General features: G+C 32.2%; 2 protein-coding genes across 2 annotated transcripts; both read left to right on the top strand.

The window, feature by feature from the left end:
• The first annotated feature begins 4,707 nt into the window (after positions 1-4,707).
• Positions 4,708-6,613, top strand: LOC129928560 (uncharacterized). Its single transcript, XM_056043202.1, has 3 exons — positions 4,708-5,316; positions 5,675-5,799; positions 6,454-6,613. Exons 1-3 carry the CDS (start codon positions 4,708-4,710, stop codon positions 6,611-6,613), a joined length of 894 nt encoding a protein of 297 aa, XP_055899177.1.
• A 9,360-nt stretch (positions 6,614-15,973) lies between these two features.
• LOC106070376 (uncharacterized) lies at positions 15,974-18,134 on the top strand. The gene is made up of 3 exons (XM_056043201.1): positions 15,974-16,576; positions 17,585-17,726; positions 18,061-18,134. Exons 1-3 carry the CDS (start codon positions 15,974-15,976, stop codon positions 18,132-18,134), a joined length of 819 nt encoding a protein of 272 aa, XP_055899176.1.
• The last annotated feature ends 3,432 nt before the right edge of the window (positions 18,135-21,566 follow it).

The raw sequence follows: 21,566 nt of genomic DNA, 5'->3' as shown, positions 1-21,566 counted from the left end.
GTCTGATAAATTTACTGAACGATTCAAGACGTTTTTTATCTAAAAGTACAACTTGAGTGTATCCTTTCTCTACAGACATTGGGTTGCTGTAATTGTCAAGAGAAAGTTCTATGTTATTGTTTGTTAAAGTCTCAGAGGTTAAAAAAAGATTTTGTCATGATAGCTGTTTCTACAATTTGTACACTATAAATTTGTCATTTTCTGTACCAAAAGAAACTATTTATTGTTAGTAGATATACAATTTGTCTTTGGTGTGTCAAAAACATAACAACTTGAAATCTTCCAACTGAACAGAATAAAAATTTTAAAACTTTATCCTCATTTAACTCGTATTTTGCAACTTTTACTCGCTTATTAAAAAGAAAAAAAAAAGAAATTGATGAAATTTTTAAGGAACAAAATACATCACATAATCTTTTTTTTAAATTTTGTTTGTGTTTTAAAAGTGTCTTTTGGTTCTGTGATTATTTAATTTTAAAATTGATGCAAGAATTTTATGTTAAAGTTTTTACATGTGTTACAACTATTTTATTATATCTTTACATTATAAATGTGTCTGTGAATGAAGATAGCTATTGCATGTTAAATAAATGAATTAAAAAATAATTAAAATTCACATATATTTTTCATTTCATTTTTTTAAATACTTTTTTTTATTTAGTTGTTCTTTTGTTGTTGTTGTTGTTGTATTGTAATATGTTGATTCATATACTAGCGATGAATTAGAAACAAAGTATCTCAACTTTAAATTCACCTTTAAAATCTATAAATTGTGAACTAAAAATAAATAATTAAAAATTAAACAATGAATAATTAAAGTCTACATTCAGATACAACTTTGAAACAAACAGAATTCTAGAAGGCGGTCCACGTTTAAAGTCTTTTGTTATCTTATTTTCACTCAAAGAAATAATTAAACACAACAGCGAAGTTTAATTCTTCCCCCCTTTGGTTGTACATATCGGTGTGTTTGAAGTTAATATGAAAGTAACAATATATAATATTTAAGTTATAACTGTCTTTTAAGTCACATAATGTTTTTTACGGACGAAGAAATGAATTAAACTATTGAAGTATTCAAATTCATTCAATAAGTGTTTAATATGTTGTAACGCAATCAAATAAAATAAAACTTCAGATAACACACGCTGCGTTTCATGAGACTAAAATCACTTGTATCATACATATAAGTACCTTAGTAATTTAGCTTGTCTGACTAAGTTAAACAATGAATTCTGAACAATGATTCCATTACTATTAACTAGTAAGACAAATGACATTATTATTAAATATTATTATTTTATCAATTAACAATAATGATGATAAAATTATTTCAAACACAAAATGGAATTAGTAGTTGATTTCAGTGTTCTTTCAATAATACTACCTTTAAATTTACTGACACACAAAAAAAAAAAACAACAGAAAAAAAAAGCATAATCATTCTTATAGATTCAAGAAAACTGTTATATTCAACATAATACAATTGAATTTATAACCACTTTTGATGGATTAAAAAGGGCTACTTCATCATCTTTTATATTTTGATTTAACCTATTAATTTCATTTTAAAACATACAAAGAGGAAGTAGGATTACTCGATACAATATTCACTGTAATGTTACCAGAAATAGAATTACACTTTTCTATGTTTACCATGCTCACATCTGCAGTATTAGTACCTGTTATATTTGTCAATCTAAATTTTATTTTAACAAAAGCATACATGTTATTAATATAGACAGCTATGAAAAACCTTACTTTGATTATTAAGAAAGCTATACATATTTTATACAATTATACAATTCTCCGGGTCACATTGTTAAAATTTTACCAGGTAGACACCAGTTATAAAAAAGCAGACATGAAAACTTGTTTGTTCTGTTTGGAAAGTAGCACTACTATCAGTCAACTTTTATCAGTGAAACATTATTATTGGAATTGTGTCGGCACGATGGATGAGTGGTAAAACGCTGAAATTTGAACTGTGGGTCCCGGGTTTCAATTTTTGTAGATTGCTATTACTTTTAGCGAAAGTAACGTAATAGAATAATAATAATTATTATTATATATTAGTATGTGACGATATACAGGATAGAACAATACAATTTATACATATAAGAAGAAATCATTGCATTAAAAGTCAAAATGAGCTTGTTGAAGTTTGAGAATTTGTTTATATAAAAAAAAAATTATTATACTCTTATTTTGTATTTGTGTATTTGGGGAGGGGGGGGGGAAGGTTGGAGTTGTTAAGAACTTGTGTTGTCATAAAAGTTATCAGCCTGGTTTCTACTTCGGCTGAGCAGTATCTCAGATTTGAACTTATGCTTTGGTTGTATACATTTATTGTAAAACTTGTTAATAAATATTTGTGAAACTAAGTTTTTTTTAAATTTTAAAGATTTTTACCATTTGTGAAATTTAAAGTTTTGACTACAATGTCCTCCAGTTATATAAAGACAAGAATATTTATTACTCTATTGTCCTTATATTTCTGTCCACTTGACTTTAGATCTAGTTGAGAACAATTAAAGGCTTTTCGTTGCTCGGTAACAATTGGCCATAGGAACAGATACGCTGTACATCATCTAACCAATAAACTGAAAAACCACTGCGAATGCTTATTCAAGTTGTACGCGATTTGTCCATGGTCCCCGGGTTTAAACCCTTTCTGCCACCAACATGCGAGATGTTTGGACAGGGATCTAATTCATATCTGTGGCGTTTGTAGTTAATGTGGAAAAGAGTTTATCTATGGAAACGAGTGGTCTTCTGTTTGTATCTCGATGAATAAAATTGTATTTCCAAATGCCCAACTCTACATTGCATCCCTCCAACTGTATGGGTACATTAGACGGGTACAGTAGAGGTTGCTGGTTATTGTGCATGCCACATGTCACCCTCGCTAATCATTTGGAATTTTAAATGTATAGCTCTTAGGATCAAGTCGTAATTGAGTGTAAAGGAAATAATTTACTGATGGAGACAATACTAAAAAAAAAACTCGGTTATATCCCTAATAATCTTTTGAATCTCATAATTGTTTATTTTCTGAATAGTCAATTATTTGAATTACTTCCCTTGACACTCAATTCTCACCCCTGCTCGACATTTGCAAAACTGCTTTTCTTTTTGATGCTCCACTAACAATTAAAATAATTCGCTTTATCCAAGAGAAAGTGCTAGATAAAAAAAAACTGCGTTTCAATCACAGTGTCCATTGCAACTGAACAAAAGCTTTATTTTTTGGTGCTGTCACTCTGTGTGTTATCAGCTCGGTCTCTTCTAATAACTTGTTGTAATTAAACACTTTGAATTGAAATTCTTCATCTCTTAAAGATAACTATATAAACATGCAGCTTGAGTTTGATAATCAATTTATTTGTTTTACAAGTCTCGCAAATTTCTTCAAAAATTATCTTAGGCTCAAGTACAGGCCTCCTTGTCTTTGGCTAACCCCTGGAGTTCGGCTGAAAATGGCGGCTGTCTGGTATTATACTGAAACAAGCTCTGAGTGCAAGTAGGTCATTGCGGTAGTACCACATAATGGTTATATTAAACTTTCAAGTAAGTCTGGTTTAAAAGTTTGTAGCAAATCAGTTTACTATTATATAATAACACATTACAATCAAACTTAAATTTATAAAAAAAATGTTTTAATATTTCTTTATCTTTATACATTTACATATTATTATTTATAATTGTTTTTTCATAGGAGTATGCATAGTATAACTCTTCAAATTAATTTGCTATAGATTGCAATACTGAAAGTTAAACACATTTACTAGTGGAGACATTAAAGAATTTAACTTATAGAACTTATAAGCTTTCAAATTTCACAATTTTAGGAAATTCCTTGCATTTCTTAAAATTTTAGTATTATTGAATATTTCAATAATTTATCAGTGTCCGTAATAGGAAATTAAAACTACTAGTATGTACACACACACACACAACATACGCTTATCGGGACAAATCCTAGTTCAATAGCGAATAGCCAATTTTATAAGTTATATATTCTTTTAAAATGTTGAAATAAAACGTGATATCTCCATTGTAACTATCTATTTCCATTTATCTATTCTTTGAAATAGTTATTTTAAATATAGAGGGAAGGGCAGTGATACACTATTGACACACTCTCATAAGGCCAACACAAACATCTACTTTATTCAGCTTTGTTCCCCACAATCCCCTGCTCTTTCTTCAGCTGACCGTGACGTTGTCCACGGCGGCGGTTGACTAACGCGTACAGAGAAAACAAAAGGTTGTTGACATTCTTATCCGAGACACTCCGCACTTCAATCGCCATTATGGTCATCCTTGCATAGCAACAAATTCTTACAGCTGCCCAAATCTTGGTCGTCTGCGGACGTATGTACACCCTAACAATGATCAAAAACTTCAAAGACAATTAGAAAGGAGTGGCTCACCTGTAGCTTTCAGAAATTCGACCAATCACAAAACTTTTTACTACAACACCCATAGGTATGTAGGAGGGGCTTACAGCCATCGGCTGACTATATCTACTTTTACAGTTCAAGTTACAGTACATTCTCTTAATCAAAATAGTGATTTCTCTTTGCGAACTTCAAGTGTTGTGGTTCTACATTGTTTGTGTTCTGTTTCTTGGATTTATTTTCGTACTGTTGGGATCTACACCAGCATTTATTGTCTGATAGCTCAATTCTGATCTATTCTACAATGTATCACTCCAAGAAAAAGAAAGACGGACTTCTAAGCTACCAAGACGATGCATGCCATGTATATGGCTTCGAGGTGGAAAAACTACTTCAAGACCATCACCCGATCAAAGTTTTTCAAGTCAGATCCAAACAAGACCACAACGTCAAGAAAGTCATTAAAACTTATTTCAAAGACAATACTGATGTTGACCAAATAACCACAAGGCAATTCATGGCAGAAATTTCAGTACTCACCAAGATCCACCATCCTTATGTTATGGGCATGGATACCATGGGTATCTTTCCTGGTTACTTCGCATACGTGATGCCATTGTACGAAACAGGAACTCTGACCGAGGCGCTGCCGACCATGAATCAGGAGAAGAGTGATGAATATCTTGTGCAGCTGTGTGCTGGACTTAAATTTCTCCATCGACATAAAATCGCTCACAGAGACGTGAAAACGGACAACGTTTTGATCACAGCAAAAGAAAAGAGGGTGGTCATTGCTGATTTCGGTTTGTCTGAAATCTTGCCCACTATTGATACGCCAGTGAGCACCATAAAAGGAACCCATATGTACATTTCCCCAGAACAGTTTATCCAGAAAGAATTTAACGCTATTAAAGTAAGTGAAATGTTATATTTTCTTAAAGTTCCTTAAGAGTTAAGTGCTTGAATCAAATTATTTATTTTTTATTTAATTTGATCAAGTATGTCTCGTTTTGGACTGTAATTTTTTTGAACTAAGCTAGTTTTACCTTGTTAATATTAAGCACGATATTTTGGCTATACATAAAATGTAATTATTAAAAAAAACATTATGCATATAATAACAAATTTTACATGTTTTATCTTGATTTGAAACTTCTTGACCTGTATAATATCTTCATCAAGATCTGGTTCACTTTATAAATATGTTGCTTGATATACCATCAAAAAGACAAGGCAATGATCTCAAACTCTCTGTATTGTTTTCTTTACAGTGTGATATGTACGCACTTGGAGTAGTCTACTGGTGTATGGTTTTCAAAGTGGATGTCTTTGATTTAAAGAGCACCGAACAAATGAAGGAATCAGTCAATACTTTGTGTGATACTAGTATAGACTGGTAAGTCCAACATTCATATTCAATATTTGGTTATGACTTTTATTAATAAGTAAACATAAAAATCTTCTTTAGAGTTGTTCATGTGTCAGTTGAGATTCGAAAGTAAAAAATTGTCAATTTTGTTTTGCTTTGAATGTTCAGCTTTTTACAATACTTCCATTGAAGTCAAACATTCTGAATGAGTGGGAACAATCTGGGTGGACACGGTTAAAAAAAAAACGGTTGTAATGATTTTCCTAGAAATTTAACGATGGATATATGTCGTTGGGAAAAAAATACTTGCTATTTGGAAAATCTGGGATACATTTGAGTGTTATGAATGTTTAAAGTAAATAAATAAATTTAAATTTGGCAAGAGGACAAGAAAAAAAACTTTTCTTAAAAATATTTTACGCTTTCGAGTGGTCCCGCATATAGACCCTATTCATTCAATTTATTTTCAAGAACTTATTTCCGCATCGTCTTCTAAAACTAGATCCACAGGTCTATTATTTGAATATTATAATTAGTTTTTCCCCGTGGAAAGAGGTGAGAACGAAGATGGGATAAAATATGTTTCATTTCTTTTTAAAACTGATATTTATTATTTATTTGTGATATTTATTATATCCTTTTTTTTTTTCAATTTTTTAATTTCTTGCTTTCTTTTTTCAGGCTGGTTTTGACCAATCTTTTGGACCCGAGCCCTGTCGACAGGTTAACCTGTTACAATCTCCTCTGCGTACTGGAGCAGCCTGAATATCGTTTTACAGACAGAATAGCCAGTCTTAGAGGTAATGGAAAAATATTCTATCAGTCTGTCATCAATGTTTAGTCTGTCCAGTGTCTGTCAGCAGCTTTTAAAAATTTTATCAACCTAACAAATTATTTATCAAACCTTAAAATTCTCTTTGGATACCTGTTTAAAATATCAATAACTTGCTTCTTTTTATTTTTTTTTCCATTCTAAGTTTAAACGCAATTTTTTTTTCTATGTCTTCTGCAGAACAACGCTTTATTTAAATGTCAAGGTCAGTTCCTTTTGTCCAAACGAAAGACTGTTCTCTTTGCTTGAAGTAATCTGTGACGTCATAGCCAGGACTTGAAACTTAATTGTAATTTGTATATAATAAAATTCCTGTGCTACAGATCATCAATTATTCTAATAAAGTTTTTGTCTTAAAATTTTAATAATTTCTTTGTTTTCTTTCGTTTTGTTATTGTTGTTATTGTTCTTTAAAATACTTTTTTTTACTTTGAAAGTTTATTTTTTTAAAAATTGGATAAACACCTATTAATAACAATATCAGTAAAGTATACTATTGTAATACTATGACGACATGTTTGTGGATGTATAGTGCAAGGATATATAAATATTTATTTTAAGCTTGACATAGCTTTGACGCTAATACACTTTATAAAATTATTAAATGAAAAATTATGTAAAATAATTCTTAAAGAGAAACAAAATATATAGCTAATTATAAAGTGAAATGACTACTCCCCCCCAGCTAACATATTTAAAATGTAAAGCTTGTACTCCAGTTACCAATATGGTTATACTCTCCCTTTCTTTATTGCTATTATGTAGCAGCCATTAGTTTTTTTTTTTTTTTTTTATTTCTTTTTTTTTTTTTTTTCTTTTTTTTTTTTTTTTTTTTTTCTTTTTCTTTTTTTATTCTTTTTTTCTTTCTTTTTCTTTTTTTTTTTCTGTTTTAGGAAACCTCAGCTTTTTAGCTTTTGACTACAGTTGTCTAGCTTAGTACATCCTAGGAATCCTTGGGCTTTTGCCTCTTTTCTTTGCCTCTTTTTTGGGCGTTGCCTCTTTTTTGGGCTCTTGCCTCTTTATTGGGCTTCTTTTTTTTTTTTTTTTTTTTTTTTTTTCATAGAAAAAACACAAAACATCATTCTAAATTAATAATTAACACAAGGAAAATTTCATTAAAAAAATAAAAAAAAAAAATAAAAAAAAAATAGATAAATAAATAAAAAAAAAGACATTTTTATCAAAGTCATATTCCAGGATTTTCAGTATGATCGCGGAGTAGGCTGCATCGAAGATCCATAAAATGGTGACAGGAATGGGTCCAGAAAATGATGACAGCAGAGTTCCAATTAAATGATGACAGCAAAGGTCCAGAAATAGGTGACGGCAACGGTCCATAAAATGTTGACAGCAAATGTCCAGAAATAGGTGACAGCAACGGTCCATAAAATGTTGACAGCAAATGTCCAGAAATTGGTGAAAAAAAAAAAAAAAAAAAAAAAATATTCACAAAAATTTTGAAGGTGTTCCTTAAAATGAGTATTGCCAAACTAAATTTTTATTATTTTTTTTAAAGACTTATGAGTCATTAGCATTCATTTTAATTTATATTTATATTTATTTTTATTTTTGCAACAATTTTTCCCTTAAGAACCTAAGACAAAGGACCTCTATCCTATATCCTTTGACATTCTCTGGGGTCTGCTAGAGTTACAAAAATGTACATATAATGAAGCAAATTGGTTTCTATTTAAGTACAGATCACAAAGTAAGTGTGTGTGTGAAGAGCTTAAAAAATTATTTCATTTTGGCATATAACTCATTTTAAGATTAGATTTATTATTATTATTATTTATTGTAATAGTGTTGTTTTTTTTCCGTTTCTGTTTTATTTTTCAACAATTTAGTAGTCCATTTGGTCCATTTTCATGAAATCCTGTCCTGTTTGGGTTGTCTTGAAGATTTATTAATTTGGTCAAGGGATGTAACCAAAAGAAATTTCCTCTTTGCATCTTCCAGTCCTAATTGTCTCTCTTGTTGAAAAAAGAAATTAATAAATAGTTTATAGGTAGTTTTTAGTAATTATAATTTTAAAGCAAATAAATGATGTATTAAATACATGCACATGCAAATTTTTAATAGTTATTACTTATACAAAACCACACACCCATACATTCAAACTTATTTTCTTCATTGTTTAAAAAGACTTTGTAAATTGATAATCTATGATACAAATGGAATCTACCAATTCATTGATAGAAAATAAAGGATTCCTTGAACAAGAATACAATAAATAAATAAATAAATAAATACCTTAATTTAATATGTAACATATGTACATACAATGGGTCAATGTAAAATTACATTTGGGGTTAGCCTTTATAGTGTTCAATTTTAAAATCAACTATATTTCTATATATTATTTCTAAATCATTAGGGTTAAAAATGGCATTATGGTACACAGCTTTAAGTCTACTGTTCCATACTAAGTTTCTGTATTCTGATACAATTATTAGGTTGAAATTATGTATCATCTTGTGTTTAGTTTTAGGTAACTTATTTAAGAGAATAGATAAATTAATATTCACATTGGTTTCACAATTTCCTTCTAATAAATCTCTTACAGTATTTCTAACATTACTAAATAAAGAACATTCTAGATATAAATGCTTTTCATTGTCACCATTAACAGATTGACAAAATTTACAATATTTTACACCAGGTTTTTTCTTTGAAAATGGAGTCATCCCAAAGATAAGTCTGTAAGATATTTCTTTAGCTTTTGTTGCAATGTATTTGTTATGAAGGTTAGTAAAAGTGTCTTTAAAATCTGTTATATTTAAATCTTTTCCCCATTTAATCCTAATAGCTAAATTTTCCTGTTCCATTAGTTGGTGAGGTGAATAGGTAGTTGGATGGTGTACTGGTTACATGACACCCTAGTTAGTTATCTGTCATAGAAACAAGCTGTCAATCGTCTACCCAAGATATTATTCATAATAATAATTATTACAATTATAGTAATGGACCAGAGGTTCTGAAATAATACAAGAATTTAATTATGAGTTCTCAATTGTAATAGTAATAATATTGTGTTTGGTACAGTTATTTAATCAGTTGTCTAAGTAGTTTTTTTTTTAATGCATAGTTTGTAAGTATTTAAATAAGAAGTTACTTCAGTGTAGTTGAATATGTCCACATTACCCCCCCCCACACACACACACTATACTTCTTTGTGATTTACAGTACTTCACACAAACACACACACACAAAACTTAGTACATTAATCTTTTTTTTTTAATTTAGCATTAAAACAGAAACAAAATGAATGAAAGCCTGTAGAAAATTGCAAGCATAAAAAGTTTTAGATAATAAAGTTAAATTTCAAAGCATTTTTTTTTTAAAGTTATGACGCTAGGAACTGGGCAGTCTTCACTAGTCATAACTCTCAACACTCACCCTCACACAAAGAAACATACACAGATACATACACACTCAATTGTTTTCTTTTGGGTTTTTTATTGACGCGCTAAAATTTAAACAGACAACCATCTACAGTGTTCTACACCTACACCAACATAATAATCCACGTGTTAGAGAGCCGGCGTTGACATTCATAGTGTTCTGTACCATTGAACAAGAACTTTATTCAATGCATTACGTGGCTCGGAGACTCTTTATTTCAAATATTTTGATCAGTTCAAACAAAAATATGTCGGCTGTGTGTGCTTTCAATGTCTATCAATAGTGTCCACTTCAAACTGTAGCTTTGATTCTTTTGTTGGACATTGTTTAAAGATAAAGTAAAACAAAGAACAAGCGAAATAAAAATTTCCATAGAAGAGGCTTATCTAAGGGGAAGAACTCCACAATAGCAACTGTTCCCTAAGAATGTAGACGTTATTTCGATTTTTAGTTATAAGACAAAATAATTATTTTAAAAAAATTAAAAAATCAACTATTTTTTTCCAATTGATTCATGTTTTGTTAGTTACAATAAATAATTGTATAGTGTTTCAATCTGATCCGATAATGGCTGTGAGTGAAATAAAGCGTACAATTATTTAAGGAGACGAAACTCAATATATTTAACTACATCTGTGAATACTGAATAAATAATCTCACTTGTTGGTATCAAGCGTGACCTCCGTGAAGGCGCCGTATCAAGTATCATTGATTTATATATTGTCTAGGAATGTTGTTACCAAAACTGTGTTCCGCGAGGCCTGAGTGGGTGTTCCACGAACTCTTGCAGTAGTCAATTACTATACCTACGCTTGATTGAACTCCATAGTAAATGCAATACAGAACAATGTTACAAAGACAGTTAGTGTGGAAACACGAAATCAAAATTGGTCCACGAATAGGCTTGGTCATGCAGTTCAAAAGGCAGGTTTCAATATTTTTAGAAAGAATATCAGAAACTATGAACTACAAACTGTCGACAATTACAAAAAGATACAAATAGAAGAGACGTTCTCGTGTTAAAAGTGTTAGAGATACAGTTGTATTGTTCGACTAACGATTTGATATCACAGGATACGGAGATTTTTAAAAATCAACGGTTAACGTAATTCACTGGACTTCTCTATAATTCACTATACTTCTTTGTGATTTACAGTACTTACTTCTTTGTAATTTACTGTACTTCTTTGTCATTTCCTGTACTTTTCTGTAATTCAATGTACTTCTCTAATTTACTGTAATTCTCAGTAATTCAATGTACTTCTCTTTAATTCACTGCTTTTCTCTCTAATTCACAGTGCTTCCCTGTAATTCTCTGTACCTCTGTGTAATTCACATTTTTTGTTTTGTAATTCAATGTACTTTTCTGCATTTCATGGCAATGGACTGTAACTCTCTATACTGAGCTCCCCCCAAAATGTACTCAACTCTACAAACTCAACTTGCACGTCTTTTCTCTGTCTTATATAATGCCCCCGAAAAGCTTCTGCAATAATGTAGGATACGTGGTCGAGAGGCCAAGTGCGCTTGAACTTGGCTTGTTACCTAGATGGGGGCTCGAGGTTCGACACCCGACTCGGGCAGAGTTGTGTTTACTGAGCCTAAACGGAAAACGAACTCCTAGATACCCCCTTCCCCCCCCCCCCCCCCCCCAATTGGTCCACAAATGAATTGGACCAAAAGAGCTCCGAGCATGCAGTAAGCTATGAAAATAGCGCTATATAAAAGCTATAATAATAACAATAATAATAATAAAATAATGTAGAACCATAAGGAACTCATGGGCCACCCAGGCATTTAAAAAATTTCCATAAGAACATTAGAATGAAATTCTATCAAAGACAAATGACAGAGAAGAATGGAGAAAGTGGACCCAGGGGTGGACCAAAGGATAGATGAAAGTGAATGTGAAGTTAAATGCGAACCTGGCCTAACTGATGTCATATAATGAATATCTAATTGATCTAATTGTTTTGGAAAGAGGCTAATCTCTTATTCTGAACCTCAAGAAAAATAAATACGTAAAATAAAACATCCTTTACTTTAGTGTTCTATAGTTGTGATGGACGCGATAATATGAAAAACTACTTAATAATTGTTGTTTTAAATTATGTTCAACTTATATGCATACTAAATAACCTTTTTTGTGTGTAAATGTAGTAGTTAGTATGACAGAACTTACTTAACTTAGCAATACAAATGCTAAAATACTAAATTTTGGCAAAAAATGTAAAACTATTTGCATAAATGTGTAAAATATTGGATACATAGTCATTGCCCCTACCATAGAGTTTCCCGTTTTTGTTACTATTAATAGTGAATAGTTTTAAAAGTTCTGTATTTAAAAAAAAAAAAAACTGCTTGCATAAGTGATTTAAAAAATTACATTTTTGGCTTTTAGAAAAGAAAAAAAGTAGCCGTTGCATCAGAACTTTGAATGGACTAAAATATTATGATGTCGGATTTTTACTATCTTTTCTAGTTCACGAGATCTAAACGGGATGGACAGACGGACGGACATTTCACACAAAACTAATAGCGTCTTTTTCCCTTTCGGGGGCCTCTAAAAATATTTAACTCACAATAGGAATAGATGCATTTACGTTTTTTTTTTTTTTTTTTTTTTTACGATATCTAGTTCTAAGTCCACCCACATCTGATCGGTATCTGTCATTAGTTGGGGTAAGTAAAGGAAATTGGTCGTTGTGCAGGCCGCATGACATCCTCGGACATAGTAACAGATGACCTTTACATCATCAGCGTTATGGATTGCAAAGTCTTACTTATCTAGTAAACAGTATAGTTCTAAATAATGTTAATTATATCGTAGATTTAAAAAAAAAGTAATAGAAATAAAAGAAATTGGATAACAGTAGGCCTAATGTTTTAACCTTTTTTTTTTGTTTTGTTCTAGTCCTGAAGATTTTCATTTCGTCCAATCAGTAGAAAATTGTGTACATTAAAGATATTTTTTTTTATATTGTGCTACTGTTCTGCTTGAACGCGTCGGTTCGATGTGGTCGTAGCAGTGGTGGGTTGGGGTGGGATGCAGGGTCTGTCAAAACTTGGATGTAAAATTTGCTGAAGTCCACCACAACTCTACAACAAAAGAGAAGAACAAAGAGTGACTGTGATAAAAAGATGTCATGTTTGTAATGGGTCACTCTATTGACGCCATGTTGTTTTTTTTAAGTCATTGTCAATCTATGCTTGATGCCTTTAAAGTACTAACGTGGTATGTACGTGTGTTCCCCCTCCCCTGCAACTAGATCGTTTTAAATTAGTCAGCTCTATGTTTGGGGGGGGGGGGGGGGGCGCTAGTTTCTCATTCAGTTTGTTCTAGTTTTAAAAAGTGAATTAAAGAGCTATTAGGCTTAATTTATAAAAAAAATGATTTGGGGGGGGGGGGGTGTGAAATAAGATTTAAAATAAATTAAAAACACTTTTTGCTGCAATGTATAACCGTATAGGCCTAGATTAGTGTTTCCCAAACTTTTTCCTTATAGGGACACTTTGCACATTCTGAGTATTTAGCGGGACACTTTGCTGATAACAGAGGTTAAATCACGTGGTAGCCAACTAGTTAAATTATTCCAGTAGTTCTTCCTAATATATTAACCCTAGACAAATATATATATGGCGCAAGAGTTTGTACACAACGTAAAGGAATCATCAGTCTTTTATTTTTGCAAGTCGGACGGACTAGAGTTACTCTACGTAATTTAAGAGGCGAATAAAAAGAGGGGAGGGGGAACAAGTAGTATTGACCTGTCATTCAATAGACTTGACCTGACCAAAAAGTCATGGAAAGAGAACAAGCAGGCCCGGACTTAACCATTGTGGAGTACTATGCGAAACGGATTTCGCGGGGTCAAGTTTGGGTAGGGAAGAAGATAAGAAGTGAAATTTAAGAGTTCGTATTAGAAAAAAAATTCGTCTTTGCATTTTATTCATTCTTGACTACGTACGGAATTACTTTACGAGCCTTGCGTGTAGCAAAGTCATACAGTATATCATAATAATTCTGTTTCCAACATAGATCCCGCTCAATAGCAAGAATTACCAAATGTTTCAATGTATCTTTGAGAATTGTTGACCTCAAGTAATTCTTCAATAGTTTGAGACGCAAGAAGCTTCTTTCACCAGATTACACAATTACGGGTAAAACATAATGCCGTTTTTACTTATCGCTTGTAGGATTGGCGTTTTTTATATTGAATGACACTGAAAAATGACAATTTTGTCAATATATTTCATGAGTTTTGTAAGAGTTTTCAAAAGATTTTAAATAATTTCCGGAGATTTCCAGGACATTTTTTCGTATATTTTGCAATTTCAGGAGATTTCCAGGAGCTCCTGGTAAATCAGGAAGCACATGAAATCTGTTATATGTTTTAAAAGGGTTTAATTTAATACTTTATACACCTAGAAATAGCGCTGGTCCTATGAAAAGGCGGGGCCCATTGCGGACGCATAGGTTGATGTGGCCTGGAAAATAGCGGCGTATGCTACGCCACCGGTCGACTCTTTGGGTATATAATTCAACAAAAACTATGAGTACACAGAGATTTTTTTTAAATCATTTTTTTTTCAATCTTCAGCATCTTTGGTATCAACATCGAACTCCATTCGAGAAAGAGATTTCTAGAAAGGTTTTAAATTCCTGACATTATGAAAAGTAAAGTTTCCCATTTCAGACAATTCGGTCTATAGGGCAGATGTTGTAAAGATCATCTGTTTCTGTAGCACAGGAATAACTAGAGTGTCGTGTGACCAGCACAAATACCAACCGTCTATCCTTTCCCCCAACTAATGACAGGTACCCACGGGAGTTTGGAGGACTCAGAAGCGCACTAAGGATCCAGAACTTACAACTCACAGTCTTCACCAGGATTTGATCCAAAAATCTGGTTCAGAAACCAGGCGCTTTACATTTCCGTAACCAAAATTCCATCATGTATACAGTACTAACATGGATATAGTACAAACATGTATATAGTACTATAATGTATATAGTACTAACATGTATATAGTACTATCATGTATATAGGTCTTTCTGTAATATTAACTCTTATATTTATAACACCATAGATAAAATCACTCAACTTAGAGACACTTCAGGACATAAGACTAAAAATTTAAGCAGTGATAATAAAAAATTATACAGAATAAAATGTATTATTGTTTACATGGGAGTAGCCGGAAGGGAGGTATTAATCAGCTTTTTTTTTCTTAAAGATATATATATATATATATATGTAAACTGTCAAATTTCTAGGAAAATCGTTAGAGCCGTTTTCGAAATCTATGTCTACCACACTCCACTAAAGAAATATTTCCAATCCAAGCTAATAAAAAAATTATAATGAAAAATATTATATATATTTTATTGATACATGTCTGAGACTACCCTCTCCAACCCTTTACTAACTCACACCTACATACACTTTTAGTTTACTTTGATACTCCGTAAACACAAAAAAATTTTTCGCTTCAACAACAAAAAAATCAACATGATAGGGACACGGCGTAGACTATCGCGGTGTCCAGAGGAGCCGAACAATAGCTTCATTAGCTATAGCGCGTCAAAGCGCTATCGGCTCGGCCACTCCTATTGCTTTCATTCTTGTCCAACCTAAATAAAAACGTGTCAGCTGTCCTTAAGTAAACATAAACTGTCCACTACAAACAATAGATTCACTTAAATTCCTTTGCTGGGCAAAATGATAAGAGATGAAAGCATGTTCCACTTTGAAAAAGGAAAGGCGCCAAATTATCGCAGGGGATGAGCTTCATTAGCGAATAAGTCAGGAGGATATATTTATTTTTTGAAATATTTTGAAAATCTCAATGATCAACATGTATTCAAATCATTTGTAGTCTCGATATTTACAACTTGTGTTTGGTTAAAACAGTTCTAGTTTATTCTAATTTTTATTTATTTTGATTCTTATTCTATTCGCAATGTCGGACAGCATAAAAAATGTCTTCAAAATGGAAGAGTATCAAAATGATATCTGTGAAGTGTATAATTTTCAGATAGAGAAAGTCATAAAGGATCATTATCCTACCAAAGTTGTACAAGTTCACAAAACACTCGATCCCAACAGAAAGTGGGCTGTAAAAATGTGTTACAAAGACAAGACACATAAATGTATTTCGGCTGAACGTCACTTCTTGACTGAAGTTATTATACTGAGAGGACTTAAACATCCCTTCATCATGGGCCTAGACAACGTCGCATCATTTCCTTATTACTTCTGCTTCGTGATGCCATTCTACGAGGATGGCATGCTGACCAAAGCGCTGCCAACGATGACCCATGAGTTGAGAGATGAATGCCTAGTGCAGCTTTGCTGTGGAATCAAGTTTCTTCACGACAGAGGAGTCGCTCACAGGGACCTGAAATCTGACAACATTTTACTCACTATGCAAAAGAATGTCGTCATTGCTGATTTTGGTTTAGGAGATTACGTCTGGCGACGTGAGCCTTTAGTTACTGGGAAGAAAGGAACATACATGCATATATCTCCTGAGCAGGGCGAAGAGCCATTTAACTGTTTTAAGGTAAGTCTAATTAAACTTTTTTTAAAGATAATTTAAATGATTATAGAGTCAGCAGTCAAGTCTTATCCTACTGTACTTTGTTTAAATCTCTAGCTACCTAAGTACTCTATTTGCCTAATTATTTCATAATGATCTATGGTTAATTTCGGACATCATTAGCCATCATGCTATTTAAACTATGATGCCTACTTTATACACACATAATAAAATCAATAAATTACTTGATAAAACCGAAGAATTCTGAAACTGCTTTGTGCATAATAGCATTTTGTCAAGATATATATTTACCAATCATGATTATTAAATACATTAAATCTAAACGATTAAAATCAGAAAACTATATACTGCACCAAATGGCATTGCCAGAATCCAGATATCTTTATAAAATGTGTTTACTATATTGTTAAAAAGTATTTTTATTTCATCACATTTTAAATTCTCAAAGCAGATTTCAGGATTTAAAAAAATAAACATGAGCATTTGTAATTGGAACAGTAAATAAAACGATATTTAAAAAAATCAATACAACTCTAAGGGACTATGTTTTACTTGCTGTTTAAGTCAATCAACACAAATGTAAACTGCATAGTTATATATGTGCAAGTAAAATAATAATAAAATTAAAAACTTGCTTATAAATATTTTGATAAGCATTAAATATCTACAACACACAATATATTGTTTCTTTTTGTTTTGCTATTGTAGTGTGATATGTACTCACTTGGAGTAGTCTACTAGTGCATGCTATACAGGGTAGATGTCATAGACCTGAAGTCCAAGGAGCCACTACTCACGATAGTTTCCCAAACATTCCACGTTCCAGATATCGACAGGTGAGTCAAAACATCGACATTAATTTTATATACGTAGTGAAGAACATTTGTTTTAAACAAATATCACTACAACAAAGATTTTACATTTAAACAATAAGTGATAGAAATAGTTAGATCTACAAATAGAAACAAAAATGAAATCCTTGAATAATTTGCTATGTGTACAACTCTAAAGTGTAAATTTATCACCATTTTTTTCAGGGACATTTTGTCATGTCTTTTGGAAGCTGATCCTATCAAGAGATTATCAGTTCTGAGTTTGATCAATTTACTGAGCAACTCAAAACTTTTTGACCATAGAATCAAACTACTTAGAGGTAATAAGTCATTGTGCGTGTGTGTGTATGTCTGTGTATATATGTGTGTGTGTGTGCCTATATATATTTGTCTTAGTCTGTTTTCTAGATACTAAAACATTTAAAATGTATATTTGTTTTGTGTTTTTTTAAACTAACTCTCATTATTTTTCCCCGTTTTTTGACTGTCTGTCTGTCATCTTTTCTTCACTTTGTTTTTGTCAGAGAGTACAATTTGAGTGTATCCTTTCTCTGCAGACATTGGTTTGCTGTAATTGTCAAGATAAAAGTATTGTCTTTGTTTGTTAAAGTGTCATAGTTTCAAGAAAAAGGTCTTTGTCTTTGTTTGTTAAAGTCTCAGAGTTTCAAGAAAAAGGTCTTTGTCTTTGTTTGTTAAAGTGTCAGAGTTTCAAGAAAAAGATCTTGTGATGTAACTACAGCATGGAACATGTATATTATAAATATTTAACCCTCTGAACCAAAAAAAAAACAACAACATTTCATTTCAGAAGATAGATTTTTAGACACAAAACTCATTTATTCAAAATTTTGGCATACACACACTTAATACCCATACACAATGAGACACCTACACAGTCTCTCATACATGCTGTCCTATAAACACAGACACATAGACACATCGACACTAAATCTTTGTGGCTCCTACACATATAGTGTTTCAGTCATTGTCATATTTATACAATTTAAGTTCTAGTTTTACACACGTAGACTACACACTTTTCTTTCACATACACACACACACTCTTAAATGTGCAAAATCTGCATATTGTTTTAAAATACTTCTACATTTTGGGGCCATGTTTCACAAGTTAATTTAAAGAAAAAATACACAATTTTTTTTTCGTTTCGTTTTATCTTTTGATTGTGTTACTCTTTTTTCTTTCTATGTTTTTGTGATTTTTTAATTTAAAAAAAATGAGACCATAATGTTACGTTGACCCTTTTACATGCATTACAGCTGCTATGTTCATATTTTACTTTATTAATGTTTGTGTTGGTGATTGAATTATCTACTACATGTGGTTTTGTTTCAGAAATGATATTAAATGAATAAAATTATTTTTTGAAATTATAATCTGTTTGAGGTTTGTTATTTTTATAAGAAAATGTGTATTCATGTTTTGTAGTATAATTGCATGTCTATGTACTGCTACAATGTATTGTTGGTGTTACTGTTGTAATGATAGGTATTACTGTCAATAGAAAAAGAAAAAAAAACATTAGAGGCGAAATTAAATATATCTGCCATCACTCAAACAAATACATTGGAAAATATGCACACATTTCTATATTTTTTACTGATCTTAATTCCATTCAAAGCAATGTAGTAGTTGTCTACCATTGACAAGACCTATATAAAGTACTTTCTATTTGATTGTACTTTTATAATTAATCAATTAAAATTAGTTAAACAAAGTATTTTACAAATTATTTTATTTAGTGTCTTACAAAACAATTACACAAACAATCTCAAAGGCAGAGACGAAAAGGTTTTAGTGCTAATAGACGCACAAAACAACAAAAGAAAAAGAAAAAGAAAAGAATTAACTAAAGAAATGTAAAAACAACAAATAAAAAACAATTAAAAACAATAGAGTGACATTGATGTCGATTAAAATGAGATACATTTCGCAAAAGACAAAAATAAAATAACTTAAAACTTTCCAGTAACACGACCTACTGCTCAATGCTTTTACATCTCACATTTGAGCTCAATAGAAAATCTGCTGCCGAGGACAGACGTAAGTGGCGAATAGAAACTCTAAATTGACCACCGGCGGACAATTGTTATGCCTGTGCTGAGCATAGCCGCGAAAAAGATTGCATTCCTCATTAATCTTCGGACTCAAAGACAAATATTATTATCATTATTATTATTATTATGTTAGAAATGAACGGGTAGTCATTCTTTGGCGCTGCCAGGGTCGAGTTTCGCTAAAGAGAAACAAAATTCATCGTAGTCCCTTTAACAGTTTCCACTGAGGAATTTTCTGGTGATGTGGCAGGTCTGCAGCTGTACCGCCCTCTGACAGGCAACAAAGATGTTCCTAGGAATGTTAAGGGCCTTGAAGGTGTCTGTGAGGTCAGTTGTTATTATCCCCTCGGTTGATATAACAATGGGATATATTGTCATTTTGGACCATTCCCATAGACGCTTAATCTCCAAGCCTAGGTTCCCATATTTTCTTTGTTTTTCTATCTCAGTTTTTCTTAAATTATGGGACAGTGGTACGGCGATATCGATAATGGTAGCGGTTTTTTCTTTTTTATCGATGAACAGCAGATCCGGGCGATTGAAATCTACCGTTTTGTCGGTCAGAATAGGCCTATCCCAGTACAGCAGATGTTCAGTAGACTCGAGAACCTCTTGCGGAGAGTATTTATAATAAGGGGGAGTGTCCTTACCGATCAATTTGTACGTCAAAGCCAGGTGTTGGTGTATTAACTTTGCAACTTGGTTTTGGCGACCTAGGTAGGCTGATTCTGATAGGGCTGGACATCCTGCCATAATGTGTTCAATCGACTCGCCCACATTTCCACATTTTCGGCATTTGTCGACAACATTGAGTTTCAGGATATGCTTCTCGTAATTTTTTGTCCTGATTACTCTGTCCTGTATTGCTGTAGCAAAGCCTTCTGTTTCAGGGTAGAGATGACCTGCTTTGAGCCATGTTAAGGAAGCAGCCTTGTCGATGTTGTCCCCATGTAATGAAGCCGAAAATTTTCCGTGGAGTGTTTTTTCTTCCCATTGGCGAATCTCATGCCCTACGTCGTCCAAACCGACATTGACATCAGCATTGTGTAGGTTTAGAGGGGTTGCTTCGGAGTCATATTTGCGTAGAAAGGAAACTAATTATTTGCTGGAGGCGAGCAGTTTTGATCGTATATTTAAAACTTGCATCTTACACAATTTGAAGATTTTCTGCAATCCACGACCCCCATCCTTCCAGGGCAGGTATAACCGTATGGTGGAGTACTTGGGGTGTAGGCATCGAAACTTGGTTAGTAATTTTCTAGTGAGTCTGTCAATGTTATGTAGGTCGGTGTCAGTCTATTTGATCACACCGAACGTGTAAAGGAGCACTGGGACGGCCCAGCTGTTTATTGCTGTGATGAGATTACTGCCAGACAGTTTGGTGTTGAGGATTTTATTAACTCTTTGCCTATATTTACCAAGAAAGTCCTCTTTTAATTTCTTATGTTTTATCTTGGCATTCTGGTTTATTCCAAGATATTTATAAATAGAGGCAGAGTTCAATTCCTCGATGCCTTCAAATTCAATGTTGGTGTTCGTTATATTGTTTTTGAAACAAAGAAATATTTTTTTTTTTTACAGTAACTTTGATGGCTTAAAAAGTATGTGTTTAATACCAAGACCTTTTAAGTACTAATTCCTTATCATCGTGCTGACATATAGTAATATGGAATATTGTCTGGTAATAAATTGATTAGATGACTTTTGTTTAGTGAGGCGAGATGGCTGAGTAGTAAAAGTTCGAATCTCGATAAAGACTGGGATTTTGAATTTTGGGATATTTAATACACATTTGAAACCACCCAGCTTTAATGGGTACCTGAAATTCGTTGGGGAAAAATATATATGAGGTTGATCGTTGTGCTGGCCACATGACACACTTGTTAATTGTTCGCACAGAAATATATCATCTGCCCTATAGATCGCAAGGTCTGAAAAAGGGGAACTTTACTTACTTAACTATTTTTGTTAAGAAAAAAATAAATTCAATTTCAAATTTCCCATTTATCCATATGGGATACTACTGTACATTTTAAAACTGTTATACGCAATAATTGCAATTCCAAATCAGACAGTAGATATGA

This window comes from Biomphalaria glabrata, chromosome 10 (genome assembly GCF_947242115.1).
Source record: "Biomphalaria glabrata chromosome 10, xgBioGlab47.1, whole genome shotgun sequence".
NCBI classification, from domain to species: domain Eukaryota; kingdom Metazoa; phylum Mollusca; class Gastropoda; family Planorbidae; genus Biomphalaria; species Biomphalaria glabrata.
The sequence above is the reverse complement of the archived record's forward strand: the minus strand, read 5'-3'. Positions and strand labels throughout refer to the sequence as shown.

What these genes read in the sequence shown, in the direction of transcription:
- LOC129928560 (XM_056043202.1), top strand. Translation starts at nt 4,708, where the DNA reads ATGTATCACTCCAAGAAAAAGAAAGACGGACTTCTAAGCTACCAAGAC. An exon ending in AAGAATTTAACGCTATTAAA is followed by an intron (nt 5,317 to 5,674) that starts GTAAGTGAAATG and finishes TTTTCTTTACAG; the next exon opens with TGTGATATGTACGCACTTGG. An exon ending in TGTGATACTAGTATAGACTG is followed by an intron (nt 5,800 to 6,453) that starts GTAAGTCCAACA and finishes TTCTTTTTTCAG; the next exon opens with GCTGGTTTTGACCAATCTTT.
- LOC106070376 (XM_056043201.1), top strand. Translation starts at nt 15,974, where the DNA reads ATGTCGGACAGCATAAAAAATGTCTTCAAAATGGAAGAGTATCAAAAT. An exon ending in AGCCATTTAACTGTTTTAAG is followed by an intron (nt 16,577 to 17,584) that starts GTAAGTCTAATT and finishes ACAACTCTAAAG; the next exon opens with TGTAAATTTATCACCATTTT. An exon ending in TAGAATCAAACTACTTAGAG is followed by an intron (nt 17,727 to 18,060) that starts GTAATAAGTCAT and finishes TGTTTGTTAAAG; the next exon opens with TCTCAGAGTTTCAAGAAAAA.